We start from the raw sequence: 22,185 nt of genomic DNA, 5'->3' as shown, positions 1-22,185 counted from the left end.
AACTGTATCGTGCAGGGACGGATCGAGCGCACAGGCCCGCCAGGGATCGCGAGCAGCCGGTCAGGGTCAGGAAGTCGCAGCGCATCCGCTCCCGGAATAGGCGCCAACGGGCCGAGCGAGAGGCGCAAATACTGGCCGATAGACAGAGTGCGCTGGAGGCCACGGCGTCCATCATGGGCTCGCAGCGGGATGACGCCTCCAGAGGTTCGGCTTCAGAGGGTGAAGGTGTGAAGTCCGGTGATGAAGGCTCGGAGGTGGGGGGAGCTCAGGGGCCGGAGGTTACCCCACAAACATCAGATGGTATCTTTAATGGCTGAAGCTCGTGGCTGCTGAACTTTTGTCAGGTCTGGACGCTCCTGACTTCTATTGGACTGCCAGGTATGGGGCGGCACTAGCAGTATGGGGCTGTGGGCGCGGGGTGGTTGCTCTGTCGTCCTGGTTCGGAGCTCCATTGTCCTCATCAGACCCTTAAGGTCTTCTGTGGTGTCGACCACAGATTAGTGTGATGTGTTGGGTGTTTGAGGTTTGGAACGGGGCTGAAGCTGGGTTATTAGGCCCTGTCCTGGGGAGGGGGGGGATGGGAGTTACGGGGTTTGTGTTGGAGGGATTGTACAATTGCTGCGATGCGGGTCACATTTATTGGCGTGCGCCACTGTTGGGATTGATGCTCTATGGGGACGTTACCTAATTTGAAATGTGTCACATGGAATGTCCGGGGTATTCGAACTATGGTTAAGCGCCACAAGGTACATGCATACTTGGTGAGGCGGGGCGTTCAGATAGCGATGCTTCAGGAGACTCACTTGACACAGCAGGAATGTGGGGCTTTACAGAGGAGGTGGCGGGGTCAGGTGTTTGGCACGACTTACTCAGCGTTTGCCAGAGGGGTATTAATATGGATCAGAGCGGGCACGCCATTCCAGGTCACGAGTCAGAGGATAGATCCGGAGGGTCGCTATGTGGTGGTGGAAGGACGGCTGTGTGGTAGGGAAGTGGTGCTGTGTAACATCTATGCCCCCAACGCTGATCAAGCACATTTCTTTGAGGGTTTGTCGCGCTCACTGGCGTATTATTTGGCGGGCCCTGTATTGCTGGCGGGGGATTTTAACTCCATTTCAGATGTGCTGCTGGACAGGTCACACCCGCCTTTGGTAGACTCCCCGGTGCGCAGACTCGCGACCCACAGGCGGGACTGGCAGGAGAGGTGGGGCTTGGTGGATGTATGGAGGGCGCAGCACCCCGAAACTCGAGATTATTCCTACTTCTCAGCACTGCATGATCTGCATGTTAGACTGGATTCGGTGCTGTGTTGCGAATCTCTAGCGCAGGTGGTGGTTCACTCTGAATATTTGTCTAGAACCATTTCGGACCATAACCCACTGCTGATTTCTGTGCAATGGCAGCTGGCGAGATCGGCGGTCCCTACGTGGAGACTTCGTCCGGAGACGCTGGAGGATCCGGCGTTCTGTGACACGGTCCGACGGGGGTATAGACGAATACTTCACGGTCAATGCTGGGTCGACAGCGACTAGAGCGAATGAATGGGATGCGATGAAAGTGGTGGTGAGGGGGGTGTGTATGGGGCGGTTTCTAACTGTGAGAGGAACAGTGCTGAATGACCTCGCGAAGGCGGAGGAAGTGCTGAGAGGGGTGGAACGGCTGCGACCCGAGCAATCAGAGCTGCAGGACAGCTTGTTGCGTGCTAAAGAGGCGGTGGCAACTGAAACGGAGAGACTGCTATGATTACAAGTTGTATGCGGTGAAAGTGCATTAGGAGCGAGATAAAGTGGGCACGCTCCTTGCAAAGTTGGCTGATCCGAACCCTAGAGGTTGTCCGCCTATGAGTGTGCGACAGGAGGATGGGGAAGTGGTTTATTCGCAGTCGGCGGTCCTGGGGCGCTTTCAGTCCTACTACGCGGGTCTGTACACCAGCCACCTCGAAGTGGACGCCGCGGACATTGGCGATTATTTAGATCAGACCCCTTTGCCGGTACTGGATGAGGAGGATGCCCGGGATCTGGGGGGCCCTGTCACCCTAGCGGAAATCAGAGGGGCGATTTGTCATATGGCGCGGAACAAAACCCCTGGGGTGGATGGGTTGCCGATCGAGTTCTACGTCAAATTTATGGAAGTGCTGGCACCCAGACTGCAGGTTGTATATGCGGAGGCGAAACAATTGGGGCGGTTGCCTGACTCTATGACGGAGGCGCTGGTTGTGCCCCTGCTGAAGCCGGGCAGGGATGCTTTAGATGTTTCTTCTTTTCGTCCGTTGTCTATGCTGACTGTAGATTATAAGATTTTGAGCCGAATCCTAGCCACCCGGCTCCTACCACTGATGACCACTTTGGTGCATAGGGATCAAGCGGGATTCATCCCCTCTAGGAGCACTTCGATGAATATCCGTCGGCTGATTGGGGTCATTGATAGTGCTGCCATGGCGGATCCAGGCCCGGTAGTGTTGACGGTTGATATTGAAAAGGCGTTTGATAGCTTGGAATGGGATTTTTTAGATGGCGTGCTGTTGAAGTTCGGGGTTGGGGAGGGGTTCCGGGGCTGGACGAAAGTGCTCTACTCCTCGGCTAAGGCGCGGGTGCGGCTAGGGACCTTGGTCTCCTCGGTTTATCCGGTCTGCAGGGGCACGAGGCAAGGCTGCTCGCTATCTCCTCTGCTCTTTGCTCTAGCGGTGGAACCACTGGCGACGCAGGCGAGAACGGGAGTGGTTTTCGACGGGATTGCGCAGGGACTTGACTCGCATTATATTTCTTTGTATGCCGACGATTTGTTACTGTACCTGGCGGACTCTGGAAGGGCTCTTGAAGGCGCGGTGGACATGTTGGGCAGGTTCGGGAGGCTCTCAGGCCTCAGGGTGAACTGGACTAAGACATGTGTGTTTCCGCTGCGGAAGACCACGCTCTGCCCGCAGCTCACGAGGCCGGTAGTGTGGGAACCCTCTTGTTTTGTTTACTTAGGAGTGCGCGTCTACCATGACGCGGCGGACCTCCTTGAGGGGAATGTGGGGCGCTGTATTAGGGCGCTGAGAGGCAGTATGGACTTCTGGGCCTCTCTCCCGCTGTCTGTACTGGGCCGTGTGGCGCTGTTGAAAATGGTGGCACTCCCGAGGCTCCTCTACTATTTTAGAACGCTGCCGGTGTGGATCCCGCAGGGTATCTTTCGGGAGCTGAAGACGTTGGTGACTGGCTTTCTCTGGGGCCACGGTCGCAGGCGGGTGGCATTGACCACCCTGATGAGACCCAAGTGTGAGGGAGGGATGGCAGTCCCCGACTATGAGTTATACTATCTGGCAGCGCAGCTCCAGGTCCTGACGCAGAATGTGGCCAGAGAGTTCAGGGGGCCTGAAGATGGCCGGGGGGTCGGCATTCAGAGGCATGTCTTGTCGTCTATCGTGATGCAACAGAGACTGGCCAGTAGGGACCTCACGATGGAGGAATGGACGCTCAGATTGTGTTGGAACAGGCACCTGAAGAGGGCTGGGAAGCGCCGGCCATACGCACCGGAGATTCCGCTGGGAATGCTCACTGCCTTACCGCATGGAGGTGATTGGTCCCAATTGTTAGAATGGGAGGACCTGGGTTTGCAGATGGTAGGAGACCTTTATGTGGACGGGAAGCTGGCCCCGTTCCAAACCTTACAAGAGCAATTCGGACTACCGACTGGTACCTTCCTGTTGCATGCGGCGGTTGTCGCGGCCCTGCAGAGGCATTGGGGGGGGTGGATTGACTGAGCCGGAGGTGACGACGGTGTGCCAATATGTAGTGATGGCAGCGGGCACCGTTAAGGCGGTGACCTGCCTCCACAATAGGATGTTAAATGAAGGTCTGGCCCCGTTGATTGAGCTGAAGTCGCGTTGGGAGACCAGCGTCGGTAGACAGATCCCGGACTCTGTGTGGGGTCAGGTCCTACACAGGACCTGGAAAGGGACGAGGAATGCGAGATTCCAACAGGTGCATTATTTTGTGCTCCATAGGGCATATTTGACCCGGGAGAGGTTACGGCGACACTTCCAGGCGCTTGATGCCATGTGCCCGCGATGTCTAGAACCTGAGGTGGATCTTGACCACATGCTGTGGGGTTGCCCGTCATTGGGGGACTACTGGTCTGAGGTGGGGGACCTCTTGAATGCTGTTACGGATCGGGAGGTAGACTTTGACAAGGCCGCATGCCTGCTTCTTTGGTTCCCGCATACCAAACGGACCAAGGTTACGAGCAAATTCATTGGGTTGGGACTGATACTGGCACAGCGTGAAATCACTTGGCACTGGAAGTCTAAAGAGGGGCCGTCTGTACGGAGGTGGAGGAATGAATTGGTGAAGTGGTCGAGCTGTGAGAGTGTGTTACGAATGCGCCAGGCGACTAGAACTGGCAACGAGAAGGGCTTGGAACTGGCACGGTCCTGGGAGCTGGTGGTGCAGGCATTAAGGGACTACATAACCGAAGGCGAGGACACTGATCAGTAATGTCCAGGGATTCCGTGTGGCTACTTGCTTGTCAAAGCTTCCTGATATTTGTCACCCGAGAGCAGGAGGGGGATGGTGGAACCCGCATTAGCAGCAGTTGAGGGGGGGGTACTGGAGAGGAGTCGTTGGAGGGGGTGGTTTGCCGGCTAGCGGCAACCTCCCGGAACCGGATGGCCCGGGATGGTACTCGTGATGCTTTAGTGACATGACATTGGAGTGGCCTAGGATCAGATGGAGAGAGTGGGTTGGTTGTTCTGGGATAAAAGCAGGAACGAAGTGTTACACTTGCCCTGTGTCCCGCATAGGGCATGCACCGAGGTACCTCCAGTGAACTGACTCGTTGAAGCGCCGCCCATCCTCCGGGATGTGGGCCAATCGGCTGTGTATTGTATTATTATTGCACTGTATGATGGGTGCCATTGGTGTATGGGTTGGTTTGTTGGATGTTTTTATTCCTGATTCTGCAATAAAAATATATTTCAACAAAAAAAAAAGGGTGTGCCATCAGGAAGTGCAGGAAGGTGTTTGTGGGCAGCCGAGGGATGGCTCCACCACACAAGGTTGCTGTCTTCGATCTCTATGGGCGATACTGTTCCGGGATCAGAATGTAAATGTATACTTGTAAAGCGCACTGTTACTCCATCACGCAGTGTCCTGGCGCTGTATACCGCTGGGGAACCCGTCCTGGCTTTCCCTGTGAGATGGTCCCTCCTGGGGACCCCCAAGGTGAAGCCAGGCATCCCCAGCGCTGATAGGGCCGTTGTGGAGATTAAGCAAGCTATTGCCCAGAGTTGCAGAGTGGGACCCATGGTTAGCTTAGGCACCTAGGTGAGAATTATCGAGTCCGCGGACATTGACCCAAGACCCTGCCACGACGGGAATTGAACCCTGGTCCCGGGCCGACCTCTGCTTCGGGTCTGCCGCTTCTAACCAGTGAGCCACACTTCTCCAGAATGCATATATCAGAATGCAGATATATGTTTTATCGCAGCGCTATTTTGCCCACGTTTTTTTTCACAAGCCTGCAAGTACTGGAATTAATTTTAATCAAAAGCCAATGCATTGCACGATAATGTTCTGCACAGTAAGCAGCAGGACATTAGATGGCTTTGTCTTACAATGTCCAAAATGTATTCTGTGGTCTGTCAGCTGTCGTGTCTTCGGGCTTTGATCTCTTGCCTTGGGCATCTTAATGTTCATGTTGTTATTCCCACTGCTGGAATATTATTGGTTTTCAATGGTTTGACACTGTTTTCACCACCTCGGCTAAACTCCCAAGGCCAGGACTGGCGGAGGACACTTTTTGATGCTGGGAGTCCTTTCCAAGATTTGGTAAGCGTCGTGTTGAATGAATTGGCCCTCTTGAAGGTACTCAGCTCAGACTTGAGAGTGGAAGCATTATTCATCCCCTGTTTTATGCATTCTGTGGTTAGCTTACTTTGCTGACAGTGCTCCCTTTTGTTCTGGCGGTTAAGATGACAGTAACTTTTTTCCTGGTGGTGAAAAGCTTGTCATTTGTGCCAAACCACATGTATACATTTCTTGAAACAATGTATAGACTGCAGACTTGAATGACTGGTGCTCTGCTAGATGTGATATACATGTGACGTGTTTTTGTTTTAGTTTGCCCAAATGTAAACCATATTGTGAGGGCGTAATACCAGCTGTATCCACGTGCCAGACTAAACTACAATTCAGACATGGGCAGAACAACAAAGAGTTTCTTGTATGGAGAACCACAACCCTCGTGTACTCTGAAATGCACAATCCCACTGCATTCTTACGCATTCTGTGCTTTAAAGGAATAGGAGCATGACATATCTTTAGACAGATTAAAAAAAAAATTTAAATCATGAATGGGCAAAGCTACTATTCTGAGTTTATTGTAGTTCCGCCAGCTCTACTGAAACATGTTTTCTTCTATGTTGCTTTTAAGGACTTTAAGGCCGAGACGCGTGGGAAATAAGCCACCATACTCAAGCTATTGATGTCTACCTAGAGTGTAGGCCTGTGTGATGAAATTGAGTACTTCTGGCAGCATGTAGGACTGTGCGGTGAGGTTCGGTATGTACAAAAGCATGTATATCTTATGTGGTGAGATTGAGTATTTACAGCATCACGCAGACCAATGTGATGAGATTGAGTTCTTATGGCAGCATGTAGTACTGTTTGGTGAGACTGGTATGGCAGCAAGTCGGATTGTGTGGTGAGACTTAATAGGTACAGCATCAGTAAGGACTGAATGGTGTCATTGAGTAGGTACGGCAGCATATATGTCTGTGTAATGTGATTGAGTACTTACGGCATCATGTATCAATGTGTAGTGAGATTGATTACTTACAACATCATGTAGGACTGTGTGGTGAGACTGAGTAGGTAAGACAGCACATAGACTGTATGGTGACATTGAATAGGGACTGCATCATGTAGTACTGTGTGGTGAGATTGAGTATTTACTGCATCATGTAGGACTGTGTAGAAAGCTTGAGTAGGTATGATAGCATGTAGACTGTATGGTGAGATTGAGTAGGTACAGCATCATGTAGGTCTGTGTGGTGAGATGTAGTAACAGTCGCAACCGGTAGTGGGAGTACCGGCCGGGCGGTGATGTGGGGAGGGGGAGGGGGAGGGGTAGTAATGTATGGAATCCGGACCTTAACAGGTAAGTAAACATAAAAATAAATAAAACGAATATTGTTGCGCGCACTGCATCGCATTTGGTGATGCAGTGCGCGCAGCGAAATTTGTTTGATTTATTTTTATGTTTACTTACCTGTTAAGGTCCGGATTCCATACATTACTATCCCCCACCCTGCCCCTTCCCCTCCCCACGTTACCGCCTGGCCGGTACTCCCACTACCGGTCGCGGCTGAGTAGTAGGTATCTGTGGGGGGAGATCACTGCATGCAGATGGCAGGTTACAATGCTGGTGCCTCAATATAACATTTTCCAGGATATAAAACACATGGCTGTCCTAGATACAATTTTGCATTACGCACATAGTTTAGAACTATAGAGATAATGTACAAGACAATGTGTAGTTACGTCCAATGGAATGTACATGGTTCATATATTTTGATGAAATAGCATATTGGCAATGTTATATTTGCATTTTGAAGAAGGCAGCACATTTGATAACAATGTATGCCCGTTTCCCAGAGTAATCTGACAGTGCCAAACATAAGAACAACAGAAATATCTGCTGCATAAGTAACATTTTATGAGCACCTACGTCCAAACTGGTTGGACAAAAAAAGTATGTGGGTGCAAATGGCAGACCATAAGTAACAGAACCTGTAACTGTGAAATATGAAAAGTAGTTAATCGCAAAATCTATCAATACAGCTGATTTTCAGAAGTACTAAGTTTATGGTGGGGTTGGAAGTATGGGTGTTCCAAAGGGAGGGGAGAAGATTGGTAAACAAGAAGGAAGAGAACAATTACCCTGTCGTAAGTTTGTGGATATTCAGATAACTTTTCCATTTTCCTTCCCATTTATATACCGCATAAGGTTGGAGTCGGTGTATGAATGAGGTGGAATAGTTACTCAATAACCCATTACTCCGTTCGGATATTGCCAATGAAGGAGAGGGAGAATTGTTTCTTGACTTGCCTAGAATTCGAAGGGTACACCTGAGGATGTTCACGAATGTCTAAAAAGTTAAAAATCTACCCAAATAATTTGAGAATAACTATGATAAGTAAATATCTGACTCTTTCAAATTAAAAAGAATGTTCTTAATATTTTTCTAACCTGTCTAACATGTGACCTTATTCATGCAAAGTGGAGTGGTTTATCGTGGGCAACTTTACAATGATAATTTCACTGTACATCGATTAATTTATTTAAAATGTTATTGTATTGATAATATTGTTTAAAATAATGTAGCAAGTGTGTAAAAGAAATTATAAATCAAAGAAAGAATAAAAAAAGAAAATCGGCCAAATAAGCCAGATATTACAAAATCCAAAATCTAAAAAGCATTTCAATCACACCTTTGTATTTGAATATAAATCTAAAACATCAGCTACTATGATAGTTGTAAGTAAGGTATGTTTATTCTGTTTATTAAACGTAATGCTAGCTGCAATAATTTCATAATACAAGCAATTTTCAAAATTCATTGGCGCAGTTTAGTGGCTGAAATATTTGTTTGGCAGCCAGCTTTACAAATTATATTTTTGGCAATATAATTATTACTTAATCTAAAGTTTTTGCCCATATACTTTTTAGTACAGCATCTTCCTTCATAATGTTAAAATGATATGTACATAAAGCAAAAACGTAAATAGTCTTTTTTGAGATAAAGTTTTAGAGTACTATACAGATAAGATGAACAAGTAATCGAATAAGAGTCCTTAGTGTACTGAGAATCATGGCACTTCTTACACTCATGCAGGTTTTGTATAAAACTAAATTCCATTAGCATGTTTTTGAGGTAATCCGATTCTGCATTTTCATCCAAAATGTCCATTATTTCCCAAAATGCATTTGATATTGCTCTAAGTACTTACCATATCTTTATAAATGAATCTTTACTAATTACATAAAAATAAAATGTTTTAATAAATATGTATCTGTCCTTGTCTGCACTGCTAGAAATATTATAAATCTCAGTTCTGCAGTTGCAGATTTACCTCTTATACCTAACGTGAATTAGAGTGTGTAGGTTTGTATGCATTATACTAAGTAATTTACGCATTCAGAGTATACTAATATTATCTATAGATTTGATTTGAACTTTCAAAAAAGCAAGCGAGCCATAAAACAGTGTTGGAATTATTTAGTATTGAGTGCAACAAGAGCACGGCTTATAGCAACTACAATAGTCATACATAAATCTTGCAAATTCTCCAAAATCGATAAACAATGTTGCAAAACTGATTCTAAATGAGTGGTCAAAAGATGTTTTCCCTCACTATGCACTCTAACATAAGGATACTCATTAACCCTTTCATTGATAAGTACAATTAACTCTCATATTTGAGAAGGTAATACTCTTGGTCTTGGCGGGAATGATGGATAATAATTGTCCTTGTTATTATATTCCTACAACTAATGCAGCAGTGAATGGACACCTATGGATATAGTGACCAAATTATCTTCATATGCAGGATTGTTTTGGGGCGTGTACATCTGCTGAGTAAAAAAGCCTTCAGTAGATCGCCCATGTGTAAGGAAAAGAGGGCGAAGTGTGCGAGTATGCACCCCTGCTTAAAATTATTCTCTGTATATATTTCGGGTAAAAGTTAATTAAAATTCAATAATTTACTGCTCACAATTGTTGAGAGTTCAGTTCAACCATCAGAAACAACAATGTGGGCCCAATACCCCAGCTTTTTAACTTTACTCATGGCCTAGATGTGCATACAGTATCACATGCAGTAAGTAGTGATGCATAGCTTGTCCAGAGTATTGCACGCATTTAGAGTGAGCGGCATGCACTCATTCAGTAATGTAGAGCAGCACAGTAGCCTGTTTGTTGCTGTTTCCTGCCTTTGTTGCATGCAAATAGTCCTCTCTGCAAACCACTAACCCTCTTTGCTTTTACTTTCTAGTTGTGCAACACATCAAGAGACACAACATTGTGCTGAAGCGGGAGCTGGGAGAGGGGGCCTTTGGAAAGGTGTTCTTGGCTGAGTGCTACAACCTCTACCTGGAGCAAGACAAAATACTGGTGGCAGTAAAGGTAACGGGCGAAACGTTTTACTACCTAACAGGCACAATCTAATACGGCTCATTTCTAGTGATGAATGTTTCTCTTTTACAGAATGAGTAGGTAAATGGACAGACAAATGGCCTTATTTAGAGTTTGGCGGACAGAGTACTCCTTCAAAAAGTGACGGATGTCCTGTCTTGCCATATTTTGACTGCCATGACTATAATTCCCTTGCAGTATGATTATCCTGTGCCCAAAATTCTAAAATAAGGGCCTACATGTGTTTCCTGTGCAGGCCGGGGTAGAAGGCATTATGTCATTAGAACTCAACTCTAATATTTGTCAGTCATTATCAACAATTGTAGCTTAAGAATTCCATTGGAATCAGTTATTAGAGGTCACTTGTGGTATCACAAAAATAATTACATTACGCAATTAGAGTGAGGATATTATAAGAAATTATTATGCCTGTCTTACTATACAAAAATGGATTACTTGAGAAGTACTCATCGTATAGTTGTTGTGGTGACTGAGAAGCATGGACAGCTAACTAATCTAAATAATAAAAGCAATAATATGCTTCAAATACTGATACATCCTTGTTGAAAAGCTGTTAGCAAAGCATTCATTTTTATGTGTGTATGTACGTGTGTGTGTGTGTATAACCAACACTGTGGGGACCGGATCAGTTCTCATACTTTGGGTTAATCGTGACAGAACCAGACAAACACTATATTTGTGATGACTGGTGTATTATAAGGACTGGTCCTCATAGTGCATTTAAGCAATTTCGAGCGAGTGTATAAAAAAAAAAGTGAAGTTATATTTGCCTTGGTCTGCTTTATAACCTACCCAACAATCAAAGCTCGTGTGAAGTTAGAATTGTAATTACACTAAGCATGGGCCAAAAATCCGTTCCGCTCGCGAAGTTTGCAGATTTTTGGCAATTTCGTGATCCGCAAATCTCGCAAAATTGTCGCAAAATTCGCAAATTCGCTCGCGGGCAGAATTTTTTTTTTTTGATGGCCAGCTCACTCAAGGGACCAAAGTTACAGGCACACACGGTCACTGGAGGCAAATCTTCTGGCCCTTTACGCAGCTGCAGTGTAGGAAAAGCACTATACATTTACCCAACGAGGTAGCACTTACTGATTAGCCAGTAGAAAGTACTCCAGTTGAGTAGAGGTATTGCACATGACAAAACGGTGGCATCTTCGTGGATAACTATGCAGGGAAGGATTCATTCTGGCACGGGGCTTCTGTCACAAAAATTAAACCTCAACAGGAAGCACTTACAGATATAAATAAAGCAGGTGCCCGGGTTGAAACTCAAATTCAGTAACGTTTTAATCAGCCCAAAACATTAGTGAGCACGGTCGAGGCTGGGCAAGTGTGCTTTAACCCCATATCTGCCGTCGAAAATTAGGTGTAATACTCGAGGGAGGTCTTTAAATCCATGAGTTTCTCGAGCGCAATTCCCGTGTAGTTCCTGTGACCAGGAGGCTGCTTTCTCCTCACCTGCTGCCCTGCTCGCTCTCTGACCCTTTATACACAAGAGGCATGTTGACACGCTTAGAAGCCCCGCCCGTTTGGCCCCGCACCACACAGTAGAGGTATCAAACGTCTTCTCGCACTTTCCCAACAATGATGGACAGCTCACTCAAGGGACCTCGGCGCCCTTTGCTGCGGTGGCAAAGTTACAGGCACACATGGTCAGTGGAGACAAATCATCTGGCCCTTTACGCAGCTGCAGTGTAGGAAAAGCATTATACATTTACCCAACGAGGTAGCACTTACTGGATTAGCCAGTAGAAAGTACTCCAGTGCAAATCGCAAAAAAATCCACGAGTTTGCGGGAAAAAATCAGCGAATTCGCAGATTTTTTTGCAAACTCGCGGACCGCAGATCCGCAAAATTCGCCCATACTTAAGTTAAATTACACACTTCGTTATGGTCAATGGCCGGTCGCAGTGAAGAGCAAAACCATTCAAAAAGATGTTGCGTGCATGGTTCAGCATACCAATACACAAACCATGGATTCTGCATGTATTTTACTTTTTACACAGATAAATGTAGGGATAGACAGGAAACAAATATTTTTTTCTGTCCACTCTATTGATTTTGGGAGTGTTTTTAAATGCCAGACGGTGCAAAACTAGTGCACACACCAGTCTTGCTTTCTTCTGTCTGCCCTGCTCTCTGTTATGAGAGGTTTTTCACAGTGGAAATGTTTGAATCATTTGGGAAGTGAATCATCAGGAGAACAGTGAAATCATGGGGGCTAAGGAAACATGAACATACTGAACATACTGTACTCTGGCACTGAACACATATGGCCCACGACGATTAGATGTATCCGTGGAGAAACAGAATTTTCCCATGCCTCATGTGTTGACAGATCTCAACCGGTCTTTGCTTTCTTTTCTTGCACAATACAAATGTGATTTCAGGTACGCTATTGGTTTGCATTTCCAAGCTGGCTTTGATGAGTATTTTTCAAATCCGGTTAGTGATTTACTGAATATTAAAATATTATAATATTGTTCTGCGTACTTTATTGGAGAGCTTTATGATCGTTTGAAAATAAAACTTTGCTCATGTCAGGTTGACCCAGCTTTCATTTTTGTGGCTACTTTGGCCCTCTTTTGCAAAAAAAAAATATAATTAATAGCTTCTTGGGATTCATAAAAATCATACAGCCAATTCACGAATGCTTACACATTTGTATGTGTATAACTTTTACAGCGCCCCAGGAGCCACAAAAAGTGAAATATATTCAGCACTTTAGCTTCTTAGAAATATCTTCAAAATCAAAATGAAGTTTACTGATGCCTTCATCTAAATACTAACTTGTTTTTACTTGCATGTTGGCTGCAGTTTAAAAATGCATTTGTAATAGACGGTTCTAGTTAGATCAACTGCCGCTCCAGATTTCTTTGAACACATATGTTTTAGCGGCCTGTGACCCTGTTCCGTTCACCGCCAGACCCAATGGTGTCGATTGATAAAAGCACTTATGAGGAAGGGAAGCAGTGCTCTTTTACACACTCCTGTGCACATGCATTTGTGGTTCAGCTCTGACACATCCACCTCATTATTAGTAAAAGTGCAAACAGATCATCGCCCTTTCCGTGTGTCCTTATTCTACAGGAATATTCCCTGATTATTACCAGGTCACGGGTTTTGAGGCCAGTTGACAAAGGCATGACTGGCCATAGCAGGCATCAGGCGTTTTCCCAGGAGGCTGGAAGGTTGGGCCCGTTTTGGAGCAGTGGGGGGCGGTTTTGCAGCGGTGTTGCAATATTAAGCCCCAGTAACAAAAGCAGCAGTGCTTCACACTTGAAAACCAGCCCCCCCACTCCCACCCCGGGGGTAATTGGTCCTGCAAAATTGCCAGGGCTGCGTTGGGCTCTCAGTTCGGCCCTGATGAAAGGTTATGTTAAAGAGTAATATGACAGTACTGCTTGCTTACTCCAAAATGTCTCTGTTGGAATAGGCTTCCAAATTAAGACCTGTCAGATGTGTTTTTTTTATGTTTTCAGCTGAACATTCTGACAATGGTACGTGTTGTTATGCTGGCAAGTAACAGCCCGCCACTCAACAAACTGTTCTATTGCTCTGGCACAGCTCCTGGCTGTCACAGCCTTATTAATCTCTGTAAAGTATTGCTAATTGAAAGAGATGATAAAAGAGATCACTTGTGGTGAGGAGAGAGCAGTGTGGTTTCCTGAATGCATTCCTACGAGTCCTGGCTGTTTACCAGCACCGCCCTGAAATGGCGTCCATGCATAAGTGATGATGCTCAGAGGACCACAGACAGGGACCGAGGCAGTGCACTTTACATTTAGCCTATAAAGACAGCCAATGCAGCCGAATTTAAACAGAAAGATTCACAGAGGATTTGCACCTCTTCCTGGACTGAGGAAACTCCCCCTAAAGCAATCCAGTTATGTTTACTTCACCTACCAATTCTTCAGATTAATGTAGACAATATAGCTGCTGCCACAGCTACATGCTTCATCACATTAAGTGATCTGTCTCTGTGGTACAGGGTTCTACTCATACTGCCGTTCAGTACATTGGCACATGGTACGAATGGCACAAGGACAAATATACATTTTATGAAAGAAAGAAAGAATACTCATATGACCAGTTTTTCTTATAGTGCCTATAAAATGAGTTTTAAACATTTTTTACGACTTTATTTCACTTTTTCCTGATCTTGAAAAATAAATCCTTGGATATAGGCTTACCTTGGAGTACATAAACATAAACAAACAAGCTGGTGTGCAATTGGAACTATCAGCTGCTGTTGAAAAATGGCAGACCACGGATGTTTTTTATTCCAAATTTAAATCCTTACGTTATTAATATTTTGGTTATCTACCATTATATGTAAACAAGCCTCAGAGCCAAGATACAATGCTGTTTCAAAAAGTTCTCGGATTTATCTGTTTTAGAAAGCGGCCCGTATACTTTCAAGCCTGATTTGTATTTTGTGGAAGGGGCTGCCTTTTGGCCAGGACGACCGCCAATCTCACCCACAAGGCAGTGGGTCGCTTTCACAAAACATAACACCAGAGAATGTCACGCCACAAATCTCTAAAGAAGTCAGGCCAAAAATTATACCTAGAGGCCAGTTAACAAAAAATAAGGGGGGAGGGAGTAAGGCCCCACAGGCAAGAAAAAAAAAGGGGCAGGTAGTAACTAAACATCTTAAATCGATCGATGCACTACCTAGGCTAGAGATCGATCAATGTGAGCTTGTAGATAATGACCATAATTTGGAAGCCAATAGGCCCATACCGCAAGTAGAGGTGACCCCAACCACAAACACACCATTAGTAGAAGGTGGGCCTTTTTGGGACAAACTGCAAGCGGTATTAATAGCACACTTTCCTATCCTCCAAAAATTGACCGATATTGGGATTAGGCTAGATTCACTTGAGGAGAAAATCAAGGTACTCCCACCTCCCCTAGCTCACATGCATAAGCTAAAAGAAAATGCGGTTGGGGCGGTTGGGGAGGAAATATGGATCTTGATTCCCCCAGCAAGTACAGAAAGGCCAGGGGAGCATCGATCCACCTGGCTTTCATGGACTTGTCCAGTGCTTTCGACACGGTGTGTAGGAGCAAGTTGTGGGGGCTGATGAAAGACTTGGGCTTCGAGAAACCACTTGTCACTCAACTGCGCAGACTACATGCTTCCACTTCTGTAGTTATCGGTATGGCCCAAGGGGAGAGAAGACAAAGCCCATCGCGTCGACCGAGGGGGTTTGGCAAGGCTGCATCCTAGCCTCGTTTTTATTTCTGGTTTATAGAAAGGGGCTGGAGCAGTTTTTGTTAAACAAACATTTGGACTTCCCAAAAATAGCAGGTGCCCAAGTACCTTTATTGTCGTATGCTGATGATACGGTCCTTATGGCCTTGACTGCCAACAACCTTCAGGGATGTTTGGATGCTTTCACTGAATACATGACCTCATTAGATCTGAAGGTGAATTATAAGAAATCCTTTGTAGTGGTATGCGGGCCCAAATTAACGAAAACACGAAAATACACAGTGAATGGGACAGCTATTGAGAAGGTAAAATTTTTTAGTTATCTGGGGAATGTTTTTAATTCTAACCTAAATTGGGACCAACTTTTAGTATCCCGGGTGCAACAAGCTTCAAGAGTTATTGAGGGGCTGTTTTGATTTGCGGCCAAACTTGGTCATAAGCCTGTTGCAGAGCTGATAACCCGGTACAAATCAAACTGTCTGCCAGGAGCAACTTATGGTGCAGGAGTGTGGGGATATCAAAAGAGTACCCAGATCCAAATAATTGAGAACACATTTTTTAAGAGACTCTTATTTATCCCGTCTAGTTCGCCTACCTCATTTTGTCACTCGGAGGTGGGTATGGATTATATTACAGACAGAATACACATGGCACCCTTGTTTTTATGGGGGGAAATCTGGTCTTCAGAGGAACTTAAATTCTCCTGACTTGTCTGAAAAGATTGCTGAATTTAGACACTGCAATGGCGGTACCCTGGTTACGCTATGTCAAACAAATTTTTTACACGGTAGGATTAGAAGATTTTTATGATAAGCCTGAGTGTTTACCGCCAAACATGAAAATGTCCATAAAAGAAGCTTTTGGATCTGAGCTGAGTATATCTTCTAGGTCCACAGACAGACCAGACCCCCCTTTTTAGGTCTCGCCCTGGAATTCGCATCCAAAGGATGCGTCCAGGGTCGGAGACTTATAGCGAGCTGACACGGGGGAATGACGGACAAAAAACTGTCACGCGCTTCTCCCCGGCTGGATTCAGCTGCTTGCACGCGCACCAACATTCACGCATGCGCACATCACAGGCACACGCATACACAGCACTCACGCATGCGCACATACACACGCGCTGCTTACTTTCACTTTGCAACCCCCCCACCAGTCATCGGATTTTTTTACACACGCACGCATGCATGCATGCATACACACACACAGACACACGCGCACGCACAGGCACACACGCACACACAGGCACACACACAGACACACACGCGCGCACGCGCACATGTCCCCTCCCCCCCTCACACCCCACTCCCCGAGTTCTTTTCGTGTGTCCCTCTCTCCTTCCCTCTCTCCTTCGGCAGGCAGCGGCAGGCAGCGGGTCATCCTCAGCAGCAGGCGGGGCTCTCCACGAGCACAGGAGCCCCGCTAGCTGACACGCAAATCTTCCGGCAATCTTCCGGCTGACGGGCACAGGAGCGCGGGGTAGGCTCCCGTCTGCTTCCTGTCTTTTTGCGGCCCCGCCCCCGTCCCAACACAGGTTGCCTGGCTTCCTGTTCGAGCCGGGCTGCGGCGGTGAGTTTTTGCACAGGGCACACACTAACCCATATACCCGGCTGTAGCTACGCCCTCTATGCACACCTCATCAATCATTGAAAATGTACTTAGTTGGATATGGTTGTTGAAAAGATTATGCAGAACGGTGCAGTAAAGTGTTCGGTAGAATGTCGCCTTCAGTAAATTGAATGGAAACGAGTGACGAATCTCTGTGGGTAAGTGCGCATTATTTTGTGCCAACGTTTTTTTGTCTTCAAATAGCCTTTTTAAAAATGCGCTCATCTGCAAGATTGGGAATTTTAAAAAGCTGCTCTTTGTAATGTTTATCTATTAGTCGACAACTGCTTTTATTGGTGGACTTTGGAATGTCGCTAGAATTATGTAATATCAATCAAATATCCAAGAAACAAATCAAGGATTTAAAGTGAAAGTAACCGCAAGTAAAACATTGCGCCTAGAATCCTGAATGTCTAATCTATGAGCATCGAGGTCTCGGTTTGCATAGATCGTGTTATAGCCATGTGTGTTCCATCACTTGGCTTAACATAGAATGAATATTCTTATGCTGCGCATTCGGAAATGGACTGACAGAGATGTCTGTTTTTGCAAAGTAACGGGTGTGCCGCATTTGCCACATAATCCAACATCTGCTGCATGCTTTGCAGATTTTAACAAAAAAAGAATGTGTCACTCTTGCGCTCTCCCCGTCTCCAGACCCAGGGTTGGCCCAGTGCCATGCGTGCAGTGTCGTTCCAGCCCCCCCCTCCCCCCAGGGTTGACCCAGTGCCAGTAGCCCCCAGAGCCACAGAGATTACTCTTTGTATGAATGGGATGTCCCTCTTTCGGCCCAAAGGATATACCCAGTACCAGTTTTTCGAGGTCCCTCTCTTCAGCTGCTTTAGGGAACCACTTTCCAGGCTTGCATTTCCATTCCCTGTGCCCTGGATGAACACAGTGACGAGTTTGTAGCACCCACCCCTGCAGCCTGGAGAGTGGGTCACCAGTCACTCATTTGTGCCCCCCCCCCCCAACTCACAGTGTAGGACCTATGCTACTTGCACTGTCCTCTCTACCCCCAAGCTCGCCCCAGTGACAGACTTGCAGCGCCCCCAGAAGTCAGGGCCTGGCACTCTCGCCCCCAACGTAGACGCCCCCCCCCCGCTAGTATGCAAAGATAACAGTGAATCGAGAACCCAAGTGTGTTTGTTTTCTCTGTTTGCAACCTGTCTCCCCTGCTCTCGCTAGCTGGCAGAGTTGTTGCTACTATTCTCAAATACAAAATACCGGCCCTCTGTTCATATTTTAAAGAGTCTACAAAGACATTACGATTAAATTGAATTTATAGCAGAAAAAGTCTGTATTGATTTTTAACTTGACCTTTCTGTCTTTGTTTACTTGAATTATCAGTAAGGTATAACTTTGGGAATCACTGGGTGTTGAGCGTGATTGCCAGACTTGAACCTCCTTCAGTTTTCAGACCCCCCCCCCCCCCACTCCATCCGTTTGCAAATAGAATGTACATATAAAAATTATTAGGGCACATCATTAAAATGTTTAACTTTTCTACAAGAAATATTGTATATGTACTTTTTTATGCAAAGAAAATGTAAATACTGCATAAATGACTTTTCTACAACACATATTTTATATGTACTTTTTTATGCAAAGAAAATTAAAATAGCGCATAAATAAAAATAAAAACATTGCCATTTACAGTACTAGTAGCTTAAACTTAAATAATGCGAGACCTATTGCATTGCAAATGCTTGTTTAAAACAGCAACAATTGTATTTGTCTTTTAGATAACAGGGAAATGCATGTTTTTAATGACTAGATTTCGTTTAGGCACACTGCACTTTCTTGTGGCTTTTCCAAAACAGGTGGGGTGGTGTGAGAGGCTACCCCCCTGTCCTTGTAACAATACAGCCCAACAAAATACTATGTACCTTATGTTATTTTGCACATTATATAAAGACCCCAGGTCGCGTTTTCTTAAACCAATTTGAAAGGAAAATTGTTTCCGCTCCCATAAAGAGGGTTTTAATTATTTACATTCCTTAGCAAATGTTTCCATTTGTACCTCTGTGCTTAATTTTATAAAAATTGTTTTTATAATAAGGAAACGATATGCAATGTAAAAGTATGTAGGTGTTTTATTGTCTGCGAAAGATATTATTTATGCTTTTTTGTAAATATTGTCTTATTTTATGATTGTATGTCTTCCTTGTGAACTGTTATGATTCATCTGGAATCGAATAAAGGTTTCTGACTGACTGACTACTTATAATTTTCATTGTAATAGCAAAGATATTTTGAAACTTGGATTTTAACCCGAACACCACACAATTTGCCACAGGAGTGGTTCAAGAAGTTAAGGCATGGCCACCAAGACTCGTAACCCTCCATGTAACTCTCCTGCAAAAGAGGGGTATGGAAACTAATGGGGGTAGAGTTGTGAGATAGAGCAACTCACAGGAGGCTGGAGTAGCAATGGAAAAGGATGTGTACAAGGAAACACGCGCATGTGTATCTCCTCTCTATACACCATCAAGAATCACACAAACCTGCAGGTGGGCTTCTGATGAAAGCTACTGCCAGAAGGTTTTGGTAACCGTCCCAAAATAAGTAATTACATAGAAGATGGTGTTTAATCTCTACATGAAACTTTTGAGGATCCTCGTGGAAGTCTTTATAAATATAAATAACTGTCAAATTATCTCACTACTTGACTGTCTTAGATTCTTAATGTTACTCCCCAATTTAATTAAGCAGTGTTCCATACACTTGAATCTTGATTCATACTCGATAAATATATAAAATAAACATAAAAACATAAGAAGAAAAGAGGAACGCATAGGATTCTGGATATGGCAAAGACAAGGAGAGATGACAGGATTTCATGTATGTGGGAAGGCAAGGTGCAGAATAAGGTGCCACTTCACAGTTACTGTTGTAGTGAGGAAAAAAGACTTGTCAAAATAACTGCAGAATAACAAGCATTTGCAAGATACCTTCTCATTGTAGCTATCCTATATGTAACCAGCCTGAGACCATATTGCTCAGTGCAAGGTCACCATCTCCGTGTGGTAATTGCCTGTTGGTTGCCTTGATGGTTGATTTTTGTGATTAGATGATTGCCACCTTGGAATGGGAAGGAAGTGCCATGCGAGCTATGCATGAGGACTCAAGTGTCCATCTTACCTACCTGTCACTGTGAAGAAGGCTCACTCACCAGTGCTGCAGTTTCACTCACCCAACAATAGGATCCAAGGAGGTTGCTCCTGTTATCCTGGCAGTGCTCTTGGCTCAGACTCGTCAAGCAGACAGTGGAATGTCCCATTCTGAGACACAAATTGTTATCATGAAATTAAGATAATGCAAGAGAAGTGGGGTCAAGCCGCTGAAGGCTGCAGGATAGAGACTTAGGAGCCTGATGGCCTGTGGAGAATGAAGCAGAATAACTCACAGAGAAAGAAGAACTTAGGGGCCAAGCTGTGGTCTTCGCAGGAGATATATCACTGCTTGGGTCTGAATCCTTACAGCGAATGTCTATGCATTTGCTTGACATATAGACAGCAGAGTAGAACTCTGGCTAGTGGGCAATGTTACACTCTATTATATTTGTCTAACTTTGGGATGGGCCCAGGCATTCAATGTGCTTCATCAACATTTTGAGACTTTATGTTCTTACAAATGTGACGAGAATCTTGGAATGAATACAGTCACACTGGACAGTGAGTGATTAGAAACTGGGGCGGGGGGGATCCCTCCCATCTCTGCTCTTAAAGTATTCCATAATATTCAGGCTTTTTGCTGAAGGACTTAGTAGTGTATTCGATGAGGTTACATCGAGATGCTAATAGTAATCATATGAAAAGAGAGCGTGTTTTTACGTGAAAGAGGAAAAGCATTGTGATGTGGTCAGACACTGAAAAACATGCTACACACAACTGATTCAACTTTAGGGTTCTTGCCCATGATGAAAGCTGTAGATTCTTTGGAGACAAATTATATTATGATACTTACTTATTATGTTGTATTCTGATGTCTCTCGGTCTAGAACCTTCCCATGCTAATCCCTTGTTTTCCCTTTTGCTTTACAGACATTGAAAGAAGCCAGTGATAACGCAAGGAAGGATTTCCACAGAGAGGCCGAGCTCCTCACCAACCTTCAACATGACCATATTGTGAAGTTCTATGGCGTCTGTGTGGAGGGAGATCCACTCATCATGGTCTTTGAGTATATGAAGCATGGAGACCTCAACAAATTCCTCAGGTATGTTGCAAAGCAGAAGGGTACGCCTATATAAGTGAATACCACTTTCAACATTCTCATCACAGAAAATGAGTGAAATGACAAACTTCAAAAATTGCCTTCATCGTGTGCCCCTCCCCCTCAACCTTAAAAGAAAATTGATGTGCGCAACAAAGTAGAAGCAGGGAACCTGCCACAGTATATTAAACAATTCCCTCTATATGTTTTTAAATGCATTGGCAATGTATTTAATAAATACGACAGGTAATATGCAGCAGTGTCACTCTGACATGAGAAGTCATTCACTACAACTGGTTTATCCCATCATGGCTAGGGTCATGACCAATGTTCCCTCTAATTTTGTGCCTCTGTGTGCGGAAATCAATGATCTCTGTACACCACAGCCAAAGTAGCCTGAGCCAAAGTCATGCATAAAATCACCATGCAAGCAAGTCGTGGATAAGCTATCAAATAAAAAAATGAGTGCTTTTTGATTCACACTGACATCTCAGGGCCTGATACACAAATCGGAGGCTCAGCAGTTAGTGCGGTGAACTCCCCACATATAAAGTTAGGCCTGTCCTATCTTTTTATGTGCAGAGTTTTCTGCCCCAACTGTGAAGTCTCCGCACTCATAAACTTACTATTAAAATGCAGTTTTGTGAATACTGAAAAAGCGCAAACTTACACAAACATGTAAGTTTACCTTTGTGAATCAGGCCCTCATTTTCCATAAGAATGCTATATACGCTTGACAGTTGCTCTGTCTTCCCTAGGGGTCTCTAGATGGGTACAGTGGAATATTTAGGATCCAGCAGTGTAGAAACCATGGAAGAAGGACTCTAACCACACTACTTCAGTAATTTCAGAAATTCCCACATTGGCGTAAGCTTTCTCTCTCCAGAAACCAAAGCTCTGGTACTCCCACCTGGAATGAATAAGCTGCTTCCAGATAGTTTTTGA

General features: G+C 45.0%; 1 protein-coding gene across 5 annotated transcripts in view; it reads left to right on the top strand.

The window, feature by feature from the left end:
* The window catches only part of NTRK2 (neurotrophic receptor tyrosine kinase 2), a 590,175-nt gene that overhangs the window by 429,741 nt on the left and 138,249 nt on the right, over positions 1–22,185 (top strand). For all 5 annotated transcript variants that reach the window (XM_078675804.1, XM_078675807.1, XM_078675806.1 and 2 more), the window contains 2 exons: positions 10,035–10,165; positions 21,071–21,243. In XM_078675804.1, coding sequence (XP_078531930.1) covers positions 10,035–10,165; positions 21,071–21,243 — 304 coding nt within the window. The remainder of the gene's footprint in view (positions 1–10,034; positions 10,166–21,070; positions 21,244–22,185) is intronic.

The sequence above is a fragment of the Lissotriton helveticus genome, chromosome 2_1 (assembly GCF_964261635.1).
Source record: "Lissotriton helveticus chromosome 2_1, aLisHel1.1, whole genome shotgun sequence".
Lineage (NCBI taxonomy): Eukaryota > Metazoa > Chordata > Amphibia > Caudata > Salamandridae > Lissotriton > Lissotriton helveticus.
Note: the sequence above shows the minus strand (reverse complement) of the source record. Positions and strands in the feature narration are given on the sequence as shown.